General features: G+C 33.0%; 1 protein-coding gene across 3 annotated transcripts; it reads left to right on the top strand.

The window, feature by feature from the left end:
* The first annotated feature begins 594 nt into the window (after positions 1–594).
* LOC117162778 (acyl-CoA Delta-9 desaturase) lies at positions 595–21483 on the top strand. 3 transcript variants are annotated; one of them, XM_033344732.2, is made up of 6 exons: positions 595–840; positions 18410–18633; positions 19507–19637; positions 20074–20279; positions 20576–20761; positions 20936–21483. In XM_033344732.2, the coding sequence occupies exons 2-6, from the start codon at positions 18423–18425 to the stop codon at positions 21255–21257; spliced, it is 1056 nt and encodes a 351-aa protein (XP_033200623.1). In that variant the 5' UTR covers positions 595–840; positions 18410–18422; the 3' UTR covers positions 21258–21483. The 3 variants fall into 3 exon arrangements, with proteins under 3 accessions (XP_033200623.1, XP_076477033.1, XP_033200622.1); XM_076620918.1 differs by lacking the exon at positions 595–840 and adding an exon at positions 16218–16490; XM_033344731.2 differs by lacking the exon at positions 595–840 and adding an exon at positions 16827–16849.
* Positions 21484–21906: the final 423 nt, after the last annotated feature.

Genomic DNA, 21906 nt, shown 5'->3' with positions numbered 1-21906 from the left:
ATCGAAATGTATTTAACATATTATTCCATTTATCTGTTCCCAAATTTTTAAATGAGAAATAGTAGCAATGGTACAAAATAAGAAGATATCTTTTCTAGACAATACAAAGGACTTATGTATATTTTAATTTTCTTTATTTACGTGTTCAGGATCATCAGCGTATCTATAAAAAAATCTATAAAAGAATCTAAAGAAAGAAATGGAACGTTTTGGACAAAGCCTTTAAATCTCATAATTTAACCGAAACCAAAAGACAAAAAAGGTTCGTACAAAAATATGTTTTATTTTCATTAACACAGAAGGATATGTACATATATTGAATACTGCGTAAAGAATTATGTACATTTGTATTTTCTTTGATATAGGTACATATATATATATATATATATATAGAATATATATATATATATAATATATATATATATAGAATATATATATATATATAGAATATATATATATAGAATCACGCATACTTACGCATTTGCCGGTAAGATCACAGGATAAACGCGGGGAGGCGCCACTAGTTCTTTCGTCTAACGTTGAGCGCGCTTGTGCTTGTGTTTGTCGGCTATTTAGCTCTTGCCTCGTGTTGCCGGCGTTTCAGTCTTGCTTTGCTGTCAGATCGTTCAATTTCGAGACTGGGAATCCATTCGCGAGCGATAATAGTGCATCTCAAAGAGTCAATTTGAACGATTAGAAGAGAAAGAGCTTTGTGTAGCAGTAATTAATTTATAAAATCGTGTCACATCGACGACGTAAGGCGACAACATTCATCAAGTTGATTGAACGAGAAAGGTTAACCGGCGAATAATTCAACAAGGGTAGTAATAGAGCTAACAGGTATGTTTGCTTTACTGTTCTATCTTTTTCCATTGTTTGTCCCTTACACGCGATCGTATATATTCGTCGTTAAGAATCTTCGAATTATTCCATTTAGTAAAATTAAAAATTTCGATCTTTCTGTAAGACGAGAGAAAAAAAAGAGGGAGAGAAGATAGTAAAACCAAGTTTATAGGACAATCTCCTTCTTTCACGGTCATTTCTTATTCAACGTTCTTCGTTTGCGAATTGATAAAAGACTGGGATAATTCCGTTTGTGTTTCTCAATTCGGCAGACGGCCGGTCATCACATCATCGCGTGATCAGATCTTTCGTACGTTTGAGAATTTATCAGTGTTCTAGATGATGTAATAGCGTTATAGTGCGACTGTATATGTTTCGCTGATCCAAAATTCGATTTTAAAACTATTTATGACTACAGTACGATATTTCTAGCAAATAAATCAAGATAGAAGAAACGTATATAGATATATATACATGTGTATATAAATATAAAATTTGTATTTGTATGTATAAAATCATCAAAACATCATTCACAGTTTTAAAAATGCCCCATTGTAAACCAAGAAAATTTTGTTTCAAGTTCAAAATTACAAATAAGTCATTTCAATTCTGATATTTCTAGTGTTAACGGACGAACTAGGATAGCGTTAAATAATATACCGTTAATTTTAATTTTGCTGGCTCAATAATACCAGATTTGCGTATTGCCTATTTCACGTATATACATGTATACGGCGTATAATAAGGAAATTTCTCCTTTCGTGTGAATCGTACCATGGCAATAGCAATAAAAAAACCTTAATTTAACATTAAAAGATTGACGAACATTGAGTGACAAACATTCAATTTTTTTCCCCCATGAAAGTTCGAATCGAAATTGAAAAAGAAAACTCGCGATTACTTGATTCGGATGAGACAAGTAAATCACGTGTTTTTTTAAATAATATAACTTGAAAAAATAAACGACCGCAGGTAACGTAAGGTCATCCATCCAAGGTAAATTTCATTGACGCGTGTTAGATACGACAGCTTTAATTACGTTTCTGTGTATCTTGTCTACAATATAAAGTCTCAATATCACGTTTGTCGCAGTCTTTAATCGTTATGGCGTCTAAATAAATCACACGCGTTGTTTCTAGCGTTAAGTACTTTGTTTGAGTACATGCGAGTGATAAGATCTTTCGTATAATTAGTTGTAAACTATATTATCCTCTCTATATTATATATATTATCCTCTGTTGATACTTTTGCGACTATAAACATCTTTTAAGTAATTTCTCTTTTATATATAACGAGTCAAATATTATAATGTTACGTTGACTTTAGTATTGAAATTACCAGATGTTTTATCGCTTGATATTGCCGTAAGTAATATAAGTCTGTTTTAGACTTCGCAGACAAAAATACAAATTTTTAACTTTTCCTTCCTTCGATACGGTATGAGAACACGCACATGAGGCGACATTTCTTGAATTTCTAATTCGTATACGTTTCTAGTATGTTGCAATATATGCACATATATGTGATCCTAGTAACTTTAGGAACGGGCTACTACGGTCGCACGAACGTTCGCCTGAGAGTTATGAAGCGATAACAAAATTTACGATACCGCGCGACAAGTAGTAAAAATAGTTACGCTTTCCTTGTTCTATTTTATGTTTTTATTTAGATGTAAACCTGGCTACGTGCCTTTCTTCTTCCTTTTTTTGTTACTGTCTTTTTGTGGCATTGCTTACTATTTGAAACCTAAATATTTATCTATTCTTATCTGTATTTCTCGCGATCGCGGAGATTTCGCATAACCTAAGCGATTCAAAATAAACTAGTACTTTTAATTCTGAGCGTGGTATAATATTTGATCTTTTATTTTACGTTCGCAATATCGATTTGTCGGAAATTTTCGAAGGGAAGATAATGCACTTTTTACAGTGCTTAGATAGTATAGATAGTGGTTGCAAGATAGTGTAAGATATTGTGAAAATAGTGATAGTAATTTCTTAGTAATAATGATAGTAATCTCTTAGTAATAGTGATAGTAATTTCTTAAAAATTTCAGCTTCATTGTATATCTCGGTAGAATAACGTATATAATATTAATTCAAATATTTTAAGTCAGTATAGGAATTATGAGATAGTAGACGAAATTTAATGTAATATATCTACATTCACGCCATAATTTCACCACTCAATGCCAAGGTTTTCTCATCGATCTCACAATATCCATAATTCTACACATATTTTTTTATCATTTTAACATGCTCTATTTGTATGAGATATGCCAATGGCTTATGATTTATTCGAAACATGTTCAAGGTCATTGAATTCGAAGTACGAATTAGCAATTCTTTAACGAGGTTGAAGAATACAGTACGTGCCAATTGTCAGGCCAGCGTCTCAGCGGTGTCAAACCTGTTGAGCTGTTTGGAAACATTTCTTAGATTCGCTTGTTGTTGGCAAAGGTTGACCGTTGATATAAGTACATCTAATGTGTTTATTCCGCTTCTGCTTCGGGCAGCCAAGTATTTCTCTCAACGCATACCGTTACTAGGCCTACAAGTTCAGGAAAGTTGAGAGATGCGTACAACAATATTCATATTATAATCTAATCTCTCAAAAATTCGTTCAATTTTAACGAAATAAAACACTCTCTTTTTTATTTCATAACTTTATTACACTAATACTTACAAAATTACATAAGAACCTATTTTTTTTTTTTTTTTTTTTTTTAGAAAAAACGTTTCAATTTAATGAAATTCAAAGATGGATCTTAAGAGGCTGAAACAAATATTACTTTATGCTCTCGGTAAATTTACTCGTGAAAAATTTAACTCGGGTATTTTTATTACAAGTTATCTCACGGCTTTGAACCTGTTTTTCTGCGTGCAACAGTTTCTCATTTTCTGAGAGTGAAAGCTAAATTTATAATCTAGTTGAAAGTAGTTGCAATTTTTAAGACCAATGATACATTCGCGGCGCGTCGTTTACAATTTCATTCTTGATCAGATACGAGGATGTAATCGGCCACCGGAAACGTCGATTCGATTAAAGTCGATTAGTAGCAGCGGTTCGATCCAGCTCCTATATATTGCACTTCCGACGATAGAAAATATTTTTGTGCGTCAGTTATTTTACATGTCCTATCGTGCAAAAATCGAGAAAGCTTATATCAATAATAGATTTTCATGTTTGAAATTCTCACACTATTTCATAATTGTTGTTTATTTCCTCGGTTAGTTACATAACAAATATTAGCATTATTTGACGCATTATTTCAAAGTACATACATCATTTATGTTGTTAAATATTGTATCAAAAACTTCTATTTAGATTTCTTAATTAGTACTGTATTGACAAATCTGCACACCGTATTGGACTAAAAGTGTAAAATTAATAATAATATATAATACATATTATAAAACACATGTAAATAATATTAGATAATAATATTTTAATTATTATCTTCGAATTTCTATAACTAGAATGTTTCAGTTTTCAGGTGTTCTGCGATATATAGGTGTTAATTAGTTAAGGCTATATACATATCTTTGTAAACTTCAACGACCGCAATAATTCATTCAGTCGTGTTCATTTTGAGCCCTCTTTTAAGTTTAAAATAATCTCAATTTACTTACTATAAAATCTGCAAATTACTCCATATTATCCTAAGTATTTTACGAATTCTTCAAATAGCGACAATTGTTCGGGAAAAGAAGAAATAAAAATGAAGAATAATTTTTCCATAGTATAGCAGTACATTATGTAACTTCGCAAATAAAGAAAATTAATTTTTGAATTATAATATGGTGAGGTAGTACCATCATGCATGCATACATCAAATAAAGAATTATCATCATCAGCTATCAGCATATTTCGCAAAGATAAACAGAAATATATTTACACGCGGTACGGTTAAAACGTGTACAACTCGCACCTACAATACATCTACAACACATGTACTAAAACAATATTCCTACAGATTCTCAGATTATATGAAAAAACGGGATAATCTTTTTCCTAAGAATTTAATACACGCATTTCCATAAAATATAGAAATTCCGAATTAGAATTTCGTGCAATGTCACCTACGATTAATGTATTTAGTTAGGCAACTTTCTCCATGTAATTTTCGTGAACATCTGTAACATTTTTATCATAGTCATTACGATCGATATTAGTATTACGTGGTTTCAATACCACTGTTATGCTGGATTTTATCGGATGTACGCAGGAAAGATTATGAGACCGTGGTTATACGTTATCAGAAGTGTGTCGTTCTAAATTGTAAACGATTACTTCCTGAATATAGTTGCGATAATATGCAAATATGTATGTGAGCGAGTGCCCCAACCTTGAACGTTAATTGCCCATTACGTTTTATTTAACATTGCTATAAAAAAGCGGCACCCTATGACATTTATTTGTCATTATCTTGTTTCAATGGACTAATGTTAAAGCTGCACGCTGAATTTACTGACCATATACATGATACAGTATTACACAAATATATAAAATGGCATGCAGCTATATATCATGCGGAGGTCTTTTTTTATGCTTCTTGAGGCTATTCAATTATTTATAAAGTCGAAGTAAATAATAGGAATACTGGAAGCTGTCGTTTTTAAACACCTATTAGACTAATTATTTTTAATGATCCATTACTACGTGGATGTAGTTGTTTGTCCCAATAATGCAATTCAAATTGTCAGAAATTCATATCTCACAGAGATTATCTCAAAATTACAAAATTATCAAATTCCTAAATTTCCAAGTTGCCGAATTTTTGAAGATTCGATAATTGTGCGTCGTATACTTTGCTCGGTAAACGTATTCGCGCGAATTCTCACGTCTCGCAACACCTTTCTCTTGTTATTTTACATCGGAAGTATCACAGCTCGGTATTTTCTTCCATTACGGCTCATTATACGACACAAAGAAACTGAAATCAGTTGAAAGTACGAGTCTACAATACCTCATAATGCTCGAACAACTTCTATTCACTTGACTGCCTCTTTAAACTCCTCTCGAACGTATTTCAAGTTGATTCAATCAACTATGCCCTCGGTTTGATCTCGGAAGTTCAATGACAAAATCGCAATGATGTAGCGAATAATAAAGGATGTATGTTTGCTTCATACACTCATTGACTCAATATTCATAACCCTGTAAATGATAATAGTTTGCATCGTGTTATTCGCATTATTACATCGCATTAAGGCACAATTTAAATATAGTGCGCAAATTACGCGTGAAATTTTGCAGCTATTCCACATAAGACAATTTGATCTTAAGTACGTGAGATCATCACCGGTGTTATTGCATTTGCGCCTTTCCTTGCTTCAACCGATGACGATTGACAATCTCATACGTGGACTTTAACTCTGAAATTCTGTGAAGGAAGAACTTTGAACATCGACGTAATGGACTTCGAACATTTTCTAAATGGACTCTCTGCAATTTCTCGATGAAACTGCAAATTGTTCGAAACGAGAATCTGTACATACATAAAATCTTCAAATATCAGGAACGATGAGTATTTATTTTTGCCATGTATGTAATTTAAATCGTGATCTACTATGCGTCAATCATATAACGATATATAAACTTGAACTTGCCGGGGGACAAGTTGATTCATATAACCAAGCCGTTGATATGATACGAGTGCCACCTATTTCTCCCTACCATCTGTGATTTTTCGTTCTGTTAATAGGAATTCGCCTTCGTATAAGAGAATTCCACCGAACATTTGCTCTTAAATACATAACAATGTTGTAATCAAAATTGTATTAATTGTAAATCATGAGAGTATTTCACGTAACACGTGTTCCTACTGTTTACATTTCAATGTTAGACGCTCATATAAGAGGATTGACTCTCGGCAATAATTTAGATAATATGAAATCAGCTAAAATATAGTGAATTAAAATCTACAATATCGTTCATGTAAATGGAGTACCACTGTAATTATAAACATCCGATATTTTACATAAAGTTATAATAAATCTTAGTTAATTACTTTATGTCTGAATACGAGATTTGTACGATATGCTATATGCGTACGCATGTACTACATGCTATGTGTACAGCATTATTCGCTTACAATCCCCGGTGTTATCTTACTTTGGCTCACTCTACTGCGAATACGTGATCGTGAATGAGACATAACAACGTCCTACCTTCATAACATCGAGCTTTACGTTCTGCCCTATGGAATCCATATTCAGAGAGTCGACAATGTTTAAGAATTAGAAATTAATTACCGCGCAATTAACATTGATCGCTGCTTTTGGTATTGTTTCGATGGTACGCATCTCAACAATTTAATTGTAAGGTTGCATCATCAACGTACTTATACAGTTCCAAGTTTGCTTGGAACGTGCAGTTCTAAAAAGTAGTGGGGACGTCGTTAATCAAAACTCGGGGTCACTTAAGCGGGCAGTATTTATACGCATAGTTGAACTATCTAATAGATTTGATATAACGTTTCTGTTAAAATATTTTTCTTTAAAGAACGCGTAATTAGATCGACCACGTAATAACACTTTTCACTTTTCAAATTAATGTCTAGTCAACAAGTGAGTCACGTAATACGCGGACGAGGAAGCGAACGAAGCCTCGTGATTCTCTCGCACGCAGCATCTCGTGCTTCTCGTCATTCGTGTGTGACGTTCGTTGCCTACACATTTATTACACCATATAGTGTGTACTCCGTTGTGCATTTGTTCAACGTTCGCGCATGCACGTTCATTGTTACTGGACATGGAGGGATAAACTTATTTAGTACATGTACATATATATATTTTGAGCGTTAATTGAAGTTTCATTGCTTTAATTTTTCCATTTTCTGATTTATGCGAATCATTTGTATCTCCAGATTAACCTTTGCCTTTCGACATACGACTTTAGCTCCAAGTTCAGAGTTTAGTTTAGCTACACACTTCTTCCCTTGTAATTCCAATGTAATTTACGTATCGTTAAAATTCATTCCCCTTCTCTATAGGACTACTGATGTTACGTGCGTTATCTATTAACATAACATTTTCGTTTGAAATTGAAGATTTTCAAGAGCGATTAGAGAAATTAATTATGCATCGCAAAGGTCAAACATGTCGACCGCTATGACAGTCATCAATGTTCGATGATACAGAAAGTTAGTTTACATGAAATGAACAGTCATGTTCCTAAAAAAATTTGCGATACGCTCAATGTTGGACGCGTAATAAAGCGACTAAACGGTTTATTTTTTGGTGGGGTATAGACAAATTTTTGTAAAGGAGAATTTTTCTTCTTTTTTAAATTCTTGAACTTAAAACGTTAGAATATGCGAATTTCTTTGTCAAAAGGATACAAAATCGATATATATAGAAGAGTTAACATTTTTACAAGCTTCTCGCGGTGTAACGAAGCTCTCAAAAACGCGGAAAGAATAAATTGATAGAATGTTTTGGTACGTGTATTTATTTTGTATCAACGATATAAATATGTGACTCTAACAATAATCGTACATCTTACGAATTTGGATAAAGACTATGGTACAGTTTAAAATATGAAATACACGAACAAGTAAACATAGTGAATATATGAATACCTACTTGATGTGTAATTGTGCAAATACCAATATTGTTAATTCGTAGGAATTCGGTAAGAGTTTGTCATTTTAGTTATTAATACAATAAGATCCGTTCAATATTTGAAGCGACATGTAAATATACATATTTGTCGAACGTTTAAAATATCAAGTATGCATAGGCTAATTTAGTTTAAGATGAACTCCTATATTTTTCGTATACTTCCTAATGTGAAATATGTAATGTATGTATAAATGACTACAGTTTAATTTAAGTAGAAATATTAAAAGTTTTGCTAATATATGTATAGTTATAACTCTAATCTAAATATTATGTATAATAGTTGTGATAGTAATAGTAATAATAATAGTTTGATTAGCATTTGAAATTAATTAGAAAGAGAGATCGTGTAAAAATTTCATAAATGTGCTTAACCACGCTTGAGGATTTTCCTTTTATTTGCATTTTATAGTTACGTTTTCCACGTTTTTTTAATCTTTATGCATGCCTCTATGTCGTATAGTGTAACCCATATACCTGCGTAAATCTTACGTGTCATGCGTATTTCAACATTTCTGAAAGTTTCCTCCTTACTTATTTCGCATCTGCCTTTTCTCTAAATCGACTCAATTTTTTAATTATAGAAAATTGCGTTATTCGACGATCTCGTTAAGAGCAATCAGATTGTCGTAAATTGTTTAAATCAAGTTAATTATCGATTATTTTTCAAGTTGCACTAAAGTAGCACTTTCTGATGTAACGAAGTTCTGCCATATGTGTTTTTGTTAGATCTGAAGCAAATCCAAAAAGTAAAATACATTGATTCTTATGCCCGCGCAAATTGCATACCAGTGCAAATATGCAGACACAATGCTAGCTATTGCTTTTAAGTCTCGGACATCGGATGAAGCGACGTGAAAGCGGGTCAAAACCACCTGCTGTATATCGTCAGTTTGCTGCAAGAGGAACAATTTCGAGAATCAAAAATTTATTATTTTATGTAATGAAATTATATTATTTAAAAAATATCATAGGTTCAAAAATTATTTTAATTCTGTAGCTCTTTTCTTAATAGTGAGTTATATGCATGGATAATATTTTATTAAAGACTTAAAACTTTAAAGTTAACTAAATTATATCGGTAAATAATCGAATAATTAATTATTTTTTATTTCAATTTTTTTATTTTGAATTGATTTGCAGAATAATTTATTTTTCTTATTTATGTCACTTTTCTATCAAACCAAAGATGTGTATATATAGATATAGATATAGGTTTTGTTATATCCATTTGTATGTATTATAAAAATTTTATATTGAAATCCTCTTTCATTAATTTTTGTTTTCAAAAAATATATGTCTGATAATGGAAGTGAAAATACAGTAGGATAAAATTGATCTGGGAAAACTCAATCACCAATGAACGTATTAAGTCAATAAGTGAATAACAGAACACACGCTATTGGCACAACATTCTTTATAAGCGCGGCTATAAGACCTCATACAGATATCATTGAGTTGAATCTTCGCCAGAGTGTGAATTAAGGAACATAACGAAACCTGTACTGTATATGAAGTTACGACAATTGTATCAACGTCACCAATTACGTTTTATAATTGCGCTAGTTGTTATGACAAATTGCACGCGATACGAAAGAAATTTATTTATCGATTATTTAAATATTTCGTATAAACGAAGTTTCCCAATTGTTGCTATTGAAATACATATTCGTGAAAAAAGCACAGGTTTGAGAGAAATATGTCTACAAAGTAATGTTTCATAAAGTTTCAGACTTTTTTATTTTTGTAATGTAGAATTATAGAAATATAAGTAATATTTGGTAATGGAAGTATAAAGAAAGATAAAGAAACAAATAATATATTTTATCCTGTTCATATATAAACTAAAAAGCAATAGTCGAAGCAAAATCATTCTCCGAGTCAAAGGCATCAACTCAAATATCTGTGGGAACCTCGAATAAAACTACGGTTACGTGTTAACGATTTCTACACCTGCCAACCCAAACGCAAAACGTAATATATATAATTGTCAAGTGCCACACGCTGGTATCGTAGATTAAATTACTTCCACTTAGAGAAATATTGTCGAATACGAATACTAAATCCACATCATAATTCTTTTTCATTAATTTTTTTTTAATCTTTCTGGAGATTAATATCTCTGATATCTTTTATGAACATCGTGAATTTTATTTTCATATCATTCATGGTTTTAAAGTGTTAGTAGATAAAACTGGTTCATTATATAAAGAAAACAATTTTTTGAATTAACATCCATTTGCGAAATAACTCTACTAAGATTTAACATCTTACAGTTTCTGTCGACTATACGTGCGGCGTGTATTTATATCATCTTATGCGGTAACGAAATTGATTTATTCCAATCTCCCACTCTTTTAGCCATAATTTTCTTAGAACTCTTTCGTGTATACCCGAAATACTAGAGATCCTTCGTCTGAACCTAAATCTTCTTATTTTCATGTTCAAGGTTGCTCTATGTAGGTTCATCGATTGAACGTGTCTTCCGTACGATTCAGAGCGTGTTACGTTTGCATTCACCGTTCGAAAATCAGTCTTCCGATATAATTCGACTCGGTACGAACGGAGAATCAGTTTGTTCTCCCTTCTCCGGCTCTCGATTCATTTTTCTCGATTGTTCGGCCCGGTAAATTCACGTTTCCCCGTTCTCAAAGCGTATGGCGCTCACCTCACACGTATTCTGCCAACCACACAGACACGTGGCCGTTGCGGATTGCGAGTTCCACGAGGTATATGTATTCTAGTATACGGTGCAGGAACACGTCGATACTATTCTAGTGTGGTGCGCGACCAGCCGCACGTATTTCAACGAACACCATTCGCTGGTTTGAAGTGGCGAGAGCAGCAATGCGCAGCGTGATTGGCTCAGACCATCTCAGCTGAGCCGTAGTTCGAGGGGCGTCGCAACGTGTCTGATTTTAGGTGTCCCTCTATCAAGCAGAAACTCACTATTATCGAAGCGGTTCTGCACTTGTTGGCGTTTACCCTGCCTACACTACTTTATACTCTGCTGATGCTACTTGAATTTCCCGCGCAATTCAGAAAATCTTGGTAAACATTAATTCCTTTTTTACCTCCTTTCATGATCCTTATTGCTCGTTGCAATTCGAACGATTTACGATTGTTATTCGTTCATTCAGAAATTCGTTTCCTAGAACAGGTACAAATATCATGGATGATTGAACGAAACATAACACTTATGTGTGTATAATGCGTATTTTTTATACTATGTATCTATTAAACGTTATTATGAAATGTAGGGTATTTAATCCTTTCTATAGACTCGATTTATATTTCATTCAATTTTTCTTAGGATTAACATCGTACTACTGCATTTGTAGCAATAGCTAATGTAATAATGTTTTCAATGACAACAGAAAATTGTAACAAAAAGAACTATGCATATACACATATCTACAAATGTTTTTCTAATATTGCTGGCGCATTTACGTAGTTTATAATTGAAATACAATTACATGTAAATCCGTTTTTTCCTTTCCTGGTTTTTATTTGTAACTTCAAATCAGACGAAGTTAATTCTAGCTTTTTATCATTTATATTTAATACAAGTAAATATTATCTGAAGTTTTATCATTGTCAGACATCGAATATTAATAGGGAGCAGTTTTGCGTCAGATTTTGCAACAAATCTAAGGCACAAAAGTCATCGATAACTCCATAATATATCTAGGCTTTAACTTTGCACACTTAGTGTTAAGACATATTCAGAATCACTTTAGATTAGATTACCAGTTCACGTGCTTGTGGTTTGATTCAAATATTTCTATAATTCGTATTTTTGCTAATTAAATGTGACAGTGTATACTGTTACAAGGAGTGCGGTCACAGCTCTTACACATCTTAATCTTTTTAATGAGTTTTTGCACAATAGTAACGTTTGAAATGATAACAATACATAGGTCATGAATGAATCAAGCGTAGAGTCTAACGAATTGAAATTAATGATATTAATCAATAATTCATAAGATTTCTAAACTTTCAAGACTCTCAGTTATAAGTGTCATAAAATAACGAAAGATTTACGATAGGTGATATAAAAAATAACTATCTTATTTTAGTAAAGCCTTCTTTCGTATTTCTGGATACACAATATTTTGTGAAGAGATAAATATTAGTATATAAATAACTACGTTACGTAATTGGTGGTATTTAATGCAACCTTTATGCATAAATATCGTAGAGTTTTATACGTTACGAAAGAGTTAATATTAAAATTTTATTTTCTAACGTGAAACTGTGATTGTGACTGAAATGACAGTGGCGTGATCTGTACGATGCCAGCCGTACTGGTATGCAGTCTATTGCAAATTCAAATCCTATTTTCAAGACAATATCCTTTTTCATATATTTACCATTTATAAATTATCTTTAATATGAGAACTGTCCAAAATAACCAGTTGGTGGAATATTTGACAGATTTGTTATTTTTACGATACACGTAGACTATTGTTGTCATTGTAAAAGGTAATTAATGTTAATTTTTATCGAGATAAAACCATGTCTGTGTATGTTTAACATGTCACTTCAATTACAATCATCTATGCGATGTTATAATATACTTACAGGTATGTACATTACATGTGTGTAGGTTGCTCCTAGTATCGAATATTTTCTTTAGTAATATATAACGAAACTTAGATGGTTGTAAATATACATTTTATTAATTTTTTACATGTTTTCATATATAGCATTATACAGGGTGGTTGGTGGTTGGTGGTTGGTGGTTGGTGGGGCGAAAAAAGAAGTCGAAAATATAGGACAAAAATTCTTTTTTTAATTTTTTTCCTTTTTTTTTTAATTTTTCCATCGAGACAACGATCTGCAGTGAGATCCGTTATAACGTACCACAGGCGTACCGAGCGAAAATTCAAAGTCGATTTTCTCGAAAACAAAGCCTCAAACGAAAAATTTTTATTCTATATTTTCGACTTCTTTTTTCGCGTAGAATCACCCCCTTTCCGTTTGCACCCCCAGTTACCAACCACCATGTATATTGAATTCTTGTCATATCTCCATTTATTCTTATTCCGTTTTTCTTTTATTCATTTATAACCAATATCAATTCATGAAGCTGGATATTATTAGCTTTAACTTTTCGAGCAGCAGGTACCAGTGGCTAATCGAATAATTAGAGTTACACACGAGAACCTTTTCTTGCTAGGTCGAGGATAGACACTATAAATATAAAAGATAAAGAATCAACATTGACCGATCACGTACAATGGAAAATTGATAAAAAGTCAATAACGTTGTTGTATCTATCATTTGTTTCACTGATACTAGAATGATAATGTCTGAAAGATATATGTGATAAAATATTGAAAAATTATAAATATGTAATACTGTTGTGATAAATGGTATTGATCAAACGTGGGTTAGAATAGAATATGAATTTGTAAATATTTAGCCGCGCGTGTTCGTGCATTCATAAATAGTCTAAAAATGTATTCGTTCACGTTTCTATTCAATTCTACATAATTCGTATATTCACCTGTGTACGAACTTCTTTGACCGTTAAATTGGTTGTCCATTTAATTATCATATCATCATATAACATCATTCGGTTATTTCATCAAGGTCTTATATAGTAGTCGGTATCTACTTGTAAATAAGTCGAGAATAAATTATATCCATTCGACGAAGTGATCGATTGAAATTTTAGAACTATGACTATGTATATTTCGATATAGACAAAGTGTGTTGCATGTAAGCATAGAAAAGTATTTTATTAGACGAATTACGTAAATGCTATTAGCTTTATGTAATCACGCGATACGTTTGTTTGGTACGTAATCTCTCCTTATCTTCATACCATTAGAAAATCTCTATGACCCTTGATCACTATCGAATTAACGCACGAATAGTCTAATATCGATCGGTATCGTTGTCCTCCTTCCGGTCACTTTATTATTCTAAATAAAATAATGCTTATAAATAATGAAATAAAAAGTTAATTTATTTTATATGGTAAATTGTTATATAGTAGATTGTATATAGTAAAAAGTTAAACAAGAAGTGAAAAGATACAATAACTAAAATATTGTAGTTATAGCGCCCATAGCAAATTGTACGTTATCTGAGAAGAGTGCTAGATTCTAAAGAAGTCAAAGAATTCAATTTTCAATTTAATTGCCTTTCGACTGATGATTCCTTTAATTTGTGGCATATATATCATTCCTTATTAACAAATTGTTGACGAACATAGATAAATAATTTGTGTTATAACGCTGTCGCTATAAATGCAAACACGTTAACAGTTAATTATGTAATTATCAGAGAAACAATATCGTAAGACGTAAATTATGTTACATGGATATGATACTGTTTTTTATGGCTTGGACAAAACATTATATTCTGAATGTATCAATCTTTTTCTTGTGAGGAATATACTTCCATAAATTGTGCATTATAAATAAATTTATATAAATAATGATGTTATGATTCCGTCGCTAGTTATATATCACACATTGCGTAATATATAAATTGTTGCGATATTTTTTATCTGCGGAAAGGGTGAATTGCAATTTTACACATATTTTTATTTTCCACTGTGTAATTTTACACGAGGTCATTCAAAAATTCATTGTGATGAATGTACGGGATTATTAACAGTGACAAATCAGCCATTTTCCGACCCTTTAATTTCAGCCAATATAACGAACAGAATATGTATAATTGATAATTGGTTAATGTAACGTAAATGATTGACAATTGCCTATGACTTACGGATGTGACCTGCGAATCAAATTGAATAAAGAAATTTGATTACTGAATATGGAGATTCTTCGTTTCGTATGGATCATACATTTGACGTTTAGCAATTGTATATGTATGCGTATTTAGGAATTATCAGTACACGTAGTATAACAGTAATACGAAGTTAATTTCACTTTCATGTACTAAACATGTTAAATTATGAACAAACGTCTCTTAATAAAAATTATAAAAAACCGGAAAAAACTGTAATTATGTTGAAATCTTGATTTTGTTGATAAAAATTGTAATATTCATCTATTCTTTATCTTCCGTTCTAGCATATCTCACTATATTTTATACCCAAAATTTTGCGTTTGCAGCTATAAAATCTCTAGTGAATTGTCCTTCGCTCTCCGTCCTAGCGATTCGACTTTTCCTATACATAAGATACGAAACGACATTTCATTGCGTAATCTCTATCATTTTCAACCCCATTTCATGGCACCCCATTCTCCGCTATATTTCTGCCTCCTATTCAGCAATTTCTTTTCAAAGCAAACAGACTCCTTTACTTTCTAAAAAACCCTGCAGCCACATCTCCGCCATTTCATTGCCGATGCTAACCCTATCCTTACACTCGCTCTCCTTTATACTCCCTCCCATAACGTTATCATTCAACATTTTCTGTCTTCTATAGCAACACTTTTACTCTCTCGTACCTTCATAACCTCCATTCTCTGTCTTTCTCTCTCCGAACTTTTTTTCTCAACTCCCTGAAACCTTCGTTCCTACCCCAACTTGTTCAACTGAACTTGTGTCAAGGTTCTGGACAACGTACGTTCTAGTCGATTTTATGGTCTTTGATAAGGATCAACGGATCCTAGGAAAGAATTTCGACCAACGAAACTCCGTCGCGAGGAAGATATACATATTTCGGTGGTGTCGCGTCGGTACGCAGTACGGACGAGCCTGCGTGCCAAGGAGGGCGCGCGTCTCGCGATCTAGCCTTCAGTCGATAGACGACCACGCTCGGGCATCGACGAAATATTTCATTCTCCTTTTCTACCCCAGTAGCATATTTTCCATTGACTCGGTCTACTGCCACCACCTCTTCCACCCCTTTGCTGTCGCTGGACCCGTAGTGGAGGTTACAGGTGTTGCCAAACGGGCGTCTGGCAGCTGTTGTCCCTGAATATATGTATAGACGTTACGGGTCGACGACTGTGATAAACCCGTGATAACAGTGAAAGTGGCGATTCTTGAGGACGATTTAAATACGATCTAAGGTTCATTAAACATATCTAGGTAAAAGACAGAGTGAATTTTCGAACTGTAAAATATTAACGGTGGACGCTTTCGTTTGAATTTTGAATGCGAGACGTTATTAGCAAAAGGAAATGGTAAAAGAATTAGTTAATCGTAGGATTAAATCGTTGATTCATGGACGAATAGAGTCGCAGGTGATGGATTGAATTTGTAAGGTTGGTCGGGGAAGCTGTTTTCACTGCTGGTGTTATCGATTTCGTCGGGATGTCCTGTTTTGACGGGACGAAGGGATGGTTGTTCGGTTTCATGTCGGGAAATATTTCGCAACGTTTGCACAAGATTCCATGTATGAGGATCTAGAATGTACTTAGGCGACACATCTGTGAACCGATGAACAGGTATGGTTTTTTTGTTATTACGGAGAAAGGAGGTTTGGTGAGTGTTAGAATTTTTTTTCCTTCGGTTCTCTTATTCTTTGCTCTCTTGTGTTTTCTTCGACGTTCTCTGCGTTTCCTGCGGCACACTTTTGTGTTTCCAAGGATAAGAATTCTAGTAAATTTCTTAGTTAGTTATTTTATTTTTCAGCTGACTGGAGAGTTATTATTTGATATTTCTTTCGTTCGTGTCATTTTGTCGTTAATTGAGCGACCATATTGTAATGAGTTTGTTGTATTTCATGTCATTTCGTATTATGACTTCTTAATAAATGTATATTAGTTTATCGAAAAAAGTAGAAGTGTGACCTTTCTATTACAACATTCAATTGCCATTTTGAATAAAGAATGAAATATTTTAATGTTCAGTTGAATACAGTTGAAGTTAATGTATGACAGTTTATTAGAAAAAAGTTCGATTCATAATCGTTTTATGGAACAATTTTCTGTTTTACGAAAAGATATAAATATCGTTGAATAAAAATTTTTCATTATATCATCGTTTCAATTACTGGAATAAAAAGATTTACAGAGTAATTTAATTGATACCCTTATATCGAAGAAATACCTAAGGGGTCACATATGTTAATAAATTGATTCGAAGATTGCCCTGTTGTGTAATGCTTGCACGATGATCATCAGCTTTACCAACACGTTCAAAGAACTGTGCCGATGAATTAATAACTGATTAATGTTCGAGTTTCTCAATAAAGTACCATTTTATTATCGCGCATCATTAATTACTATTGGTGAACTTTCCATATATATTCCACGCTATCGTATCGGAATTTTTCAGTTTTTGGTAATTCTGATTAACCGAGAGTAACATTGATACACATATATCGTTGTAAGATAGCAGAAAAGGAAACAGAAAATCATTATAGTTGAACCTTCCTTAGAATTTAACATGCGTTATTCATATCTTTTAAGATGTTTCAACATTTTAACGTTCAATGTTCACCAACCAATTCTTTTTATATTTTATTCACTGTCTCATAATTAGAATGAAATACAATGATATGCACAATATCGCAATAGAACATTATACATATTATGTAATAGCTTATACATACGTAGTTGAATTTGAATATGTGTCAGGGAAGTTTTTCCAAACAGTGTTTTTTATGTCGCATTATTAAGCTGCAAAAGGGAAAGAATCTCCATTGTAAATAATCCCGTGTAAATAATAATTCCATTCTGCGCAAGAAATGTATACTTAATGTTGCACTTTTTTCATTCCAATTCCAATGATTCATTTCTCATATACATATATCATGCGTCACATATTTGTGTATACCTACGTTGACGTCAATTCTTTCGATTGCGCCGAATTAAAATGTATAAAAACATAACAGGATTTGATTAGTATTTATGCATTCATTATAACGTAATACTATTACGAAGTTGAAATATTAAATTATGTAGATAAATTTGCACTCTTTATTAATATCCATGTGAATTTCTTGTAGCTTTGTACGAATTGTTTCGTTTCGGTAATTCTAATACACTGTTTTCCCTTTTTAGGAAGAAAGGAGGAATGGCGCCGAATATAACGAGTAGCCCGACAGGTGTACTCTTTGAGGGTGAAACTCTGGAGGAGAGCTCAAGGGTGGTCGACGCGCCTAAAACGAAATACAAGAGACAGATCGTTTGGAGGAATGTGATTATTTTCACGTATCTTCATATAAGCGCCGTCTATGGACTGTACCTCGCTCTTACATCGGCAAAATGGGCGACACTATTATTCAGTGAGTGAAAGTGTGAAAATATTTTTTGTCCATTACCTAATACTAATATTTATAATATCTTGTAACCAGAATTGTATCTTGTAACTGTCGGATTGACCTGTTATAAGTCAACAACCGATCCGTTCAGCTTATCTCTTCACCCTCTTTCATCTTATTGTACCATTACGGAAACATTCTATTAAACTCAACTATTTTTAACTATATTTTGAAAAAGAATTCTCTTAATTACCTGTAAATTCGTGACAACTTCTGTGGAATTGTCTAGACCCAGTTATATTGTCTATGCGATAAAATGACCTCGTAAAATGGCATCGTACCAAATTTGAGTTCAGAAATCGTACGTTCGATGGGTTGTATGCCAACGAAACCAAAGCTTGTACGAATAAGTTAGTCAGCGTTAATTAATTATTCGAAAGAGGAAGGTGGGAAGTAATAATATGCGTTAATGAGACGTTACATTGCACACACATGTTGACATGTTGGCGTACTCAGATTTCCTTGTTTGTTCTAGAAAAATTCTCTCTGGATTGTTGTTCACTCTGATAATAATTATTATTATCGTGATAGAGTTGATATTATAAACGTAATTATCAATAGATTGTAAAATAACAATTAATTTTTTACTTCATTCTCTTTTATCCTTGATTTTCTTTAACAAGATTTTTTCTTCGCTTTGAAAAAGTTTTAATTATTGAACAATCGTAAATACAACGTAGTAAACATGTTGATAAAAATTTTTGTCGTACTTAATGAAACTTACATAACCCAGTTTATAAACGGTCAATTCTAGTACATTCTTTCATAAGATTCAATGATTCCTATGTATCGATACGATCAAGATCAGTATCCTTAACGTTCGTTTTTGTTTTGCAGCGATCATCTTGCATGTATACAGTGCTTTGGGAATTACAGCTGGCGCTCACAGATTATGGGCACACAGATCTTACAAAGCGAAATGGCCCTTGCAGTTGTTCCTGATGATTGCCAACACAATAGCCTTCCAAGTAAGCAATCGATCGAGTAATTACTGAACGATGAACCGTATGATGACCTCGCTACATGATAAGACTGGGAAAGAAAAGAGAAAACAAATTATTGTCCAGACGGCTTTTAAATCATTTTAATACGAACTGTATTGTATCCAGTGGATGAAATTATGGAATCTCTGGAAGTAGATATGACAACATTGAGAGATAAAAAGATATTTGAATTATTGGATTGTTCGAAAAGTTCTACTAGAAGTACAGGTTCTTAGAGTATTCGATTTCTCTAAATTGAAATCAAACGTAAACGAGATCTTTAATTCTTTAATGTATCAAAGATCAAGTAGCGATACTTCCCCTAATGCCCGACTCTTGGTGCAACTAGAAATGGTTCAGAGTAAATAGATTTTTGTTTTTAAGTTATTCTTTTTTTTTCTAATACGTTTATCCTCGATAGGATGCGGCAATCGATTGGGCCAGAGATCACAGACTTCACCATAAATACAGCGAGACGAACGCAGACCCTCATAACGCAAAGAGGGGATTCTTCTTCGCGCATGTTGGTTGGTTGCTGTGTAGGAAACATCCGGACATCCGCGCGAAAGGCAAAGGAATTGATCTCAGTGATCTGAAGAACAATCCTATACTGAGTTTCCAGAAAAAGTGAGTGCCCTTTATCGATTCCCCTTGCGATCCACTGAAATGGAAAATTTGATCTTCTTTCTATGTTCAGTATTAAATTAGAAGATTTTTAAGAATCGATTCGAAACATTCAGGAAAGTTGATCACTATGGCAGAAGATTGTAGTGTTACAATATTTTTAACTAGAATGAAGCGATCTTGAGTTCTTTTTTTAGATAATTTTATTAAAATATATTTTATATACGGAATAAATATAAATAAAAATAAACAAATAAAGGAAGATAAGGTTTCTAATGCGTTGTACAATGTGTCTACAGATATTACGTGATTCTGATGCCTCTACTGTGTTTTATTGTACCGACTATAATTCCTGTCTACTGCTGGAACGAGACTTGGGGAAACGGTTACTTCGTCCCTACTGTTTTGCGCTACGTCTATACGCTGAATATGACTTGGTTGGTCAACTCTGCGGCCCATATGTTTGGAAACAAACCATATGACAAGTTAGTATTATTTGTCATAGTTTTGGTTCTATTTATCGAGTTAGTCGGTTTCGAAAGAAACAGAACTTGTCGTATATTTCGCGTTAAAAAAAACCATCGACGAAAATCTCTAATTTTCTAATAAGCTGTATTAAAAAAAATGTAATGGAAGAGGAATTAAATGATATTTTTTAGGTATATCAACCCCGTGGAAAATAAAATGGTAGCCATAACAGCGTTAGGTGAGGGTTGGCACAACTATCATCACGTATTTCCATGGGACTACAAAACGGCAGAGTTGGGCAATTACAAAGTTAATGTAACAACGTTATTCATTGACGCCTGCTCAAAACTTGGCCTCGCGTACGATATGAAGATAGTACCTCAAGATCTGGTGCGGAAACGAGTAGAGAGAACCGGCGACGGAAGCCATAACGTGTGGGGTTGGGGTGACAAAGATCAGACGCAACAAGATAGAGATGTGACAATGGTGGTGAATCTGAAGAAAGATCATTAACGGACACAAATATTGTGCTAGGCTGATCGTTTTCTCAATAGAAAATAGTAAACGACAGCCTACTTCTTTGTACAGTTCTTTACGGAAGGGGTGGTATATAAGTTATCCGGTAATCAATTGAAATATTTTGGGATAGCTCTTAATATTCTTAGTTATCCGGTTATATTAGCATCAGTTATATCCAATTTTTCCGATATTGGTTTACAATAAAGGATAAAATATTGTATATTGTTTCGTTGCGTGTTTCCGCCAAGATTGATATTCGCCCCAAGTGTACAAAAGTACGCGTTACTATCGAACAAAGATCTTTATTCTATTTTATTAGTCTTATGTTATTGTAATGTAATCTTAAAATAATAGTTAACGTACTTTGAATATCAATTTCTACAAAATAAAAAATATTTATATCTTGATTGACGGCGTAGGCTGTCTTGCGGATTACTGATCGCGGCCGATATTATGGTTACGTGAACTCTAAGTGTCCTCAGTGATTATGGGTGAAAATCGATACTTCGGTTAGACACTTTAACGACGTCCTAGATCGTAACGATAGACTCGCAGGCGACGATAGTTTAAAACTATATATATATATAATATATATATATAACTATATATATATAACTATATATATATATACACCAAACTTCGA

Source organism: Bombus vancouverensis, chromosome 8, assembly GCF_051014615.1.
Source record: "Bombus vancouverensis nearcticus chromosome 8, iyBomVanc1_principal, whole genome shotgun sequence".
NCBI lineage: Eukaryota > Metazoa > Arthropoda > Insecta > Hymenoptera > Apidae > Bombus > Bombus vancouverensis.
The sequence above is the reverse complement of the archived record's forward strand: the minus strand, read 5'-3'. Positions and strand labels throughout refer to the sequence as shown.

Bases quoted from the DNA above. Each gene is read 5' to 3' on its own strand.
- LOC117162778 (XM_033344731.2), top strand. The intron at 18,634-19,506 runs GTGAGTGAAAGT...TTTGTTTTGCAG, and splicing joins ATGGGCGACACTATTATTCA to CGATCATCTTGCATGTATAC. The intron at 19,638-20,073 runs GTAAGCAATCGA...TATCCTCGATAG, and splicing joins CCAACACAATAGCCTTCCAA to GATGCGGCAATCGATTGGGC.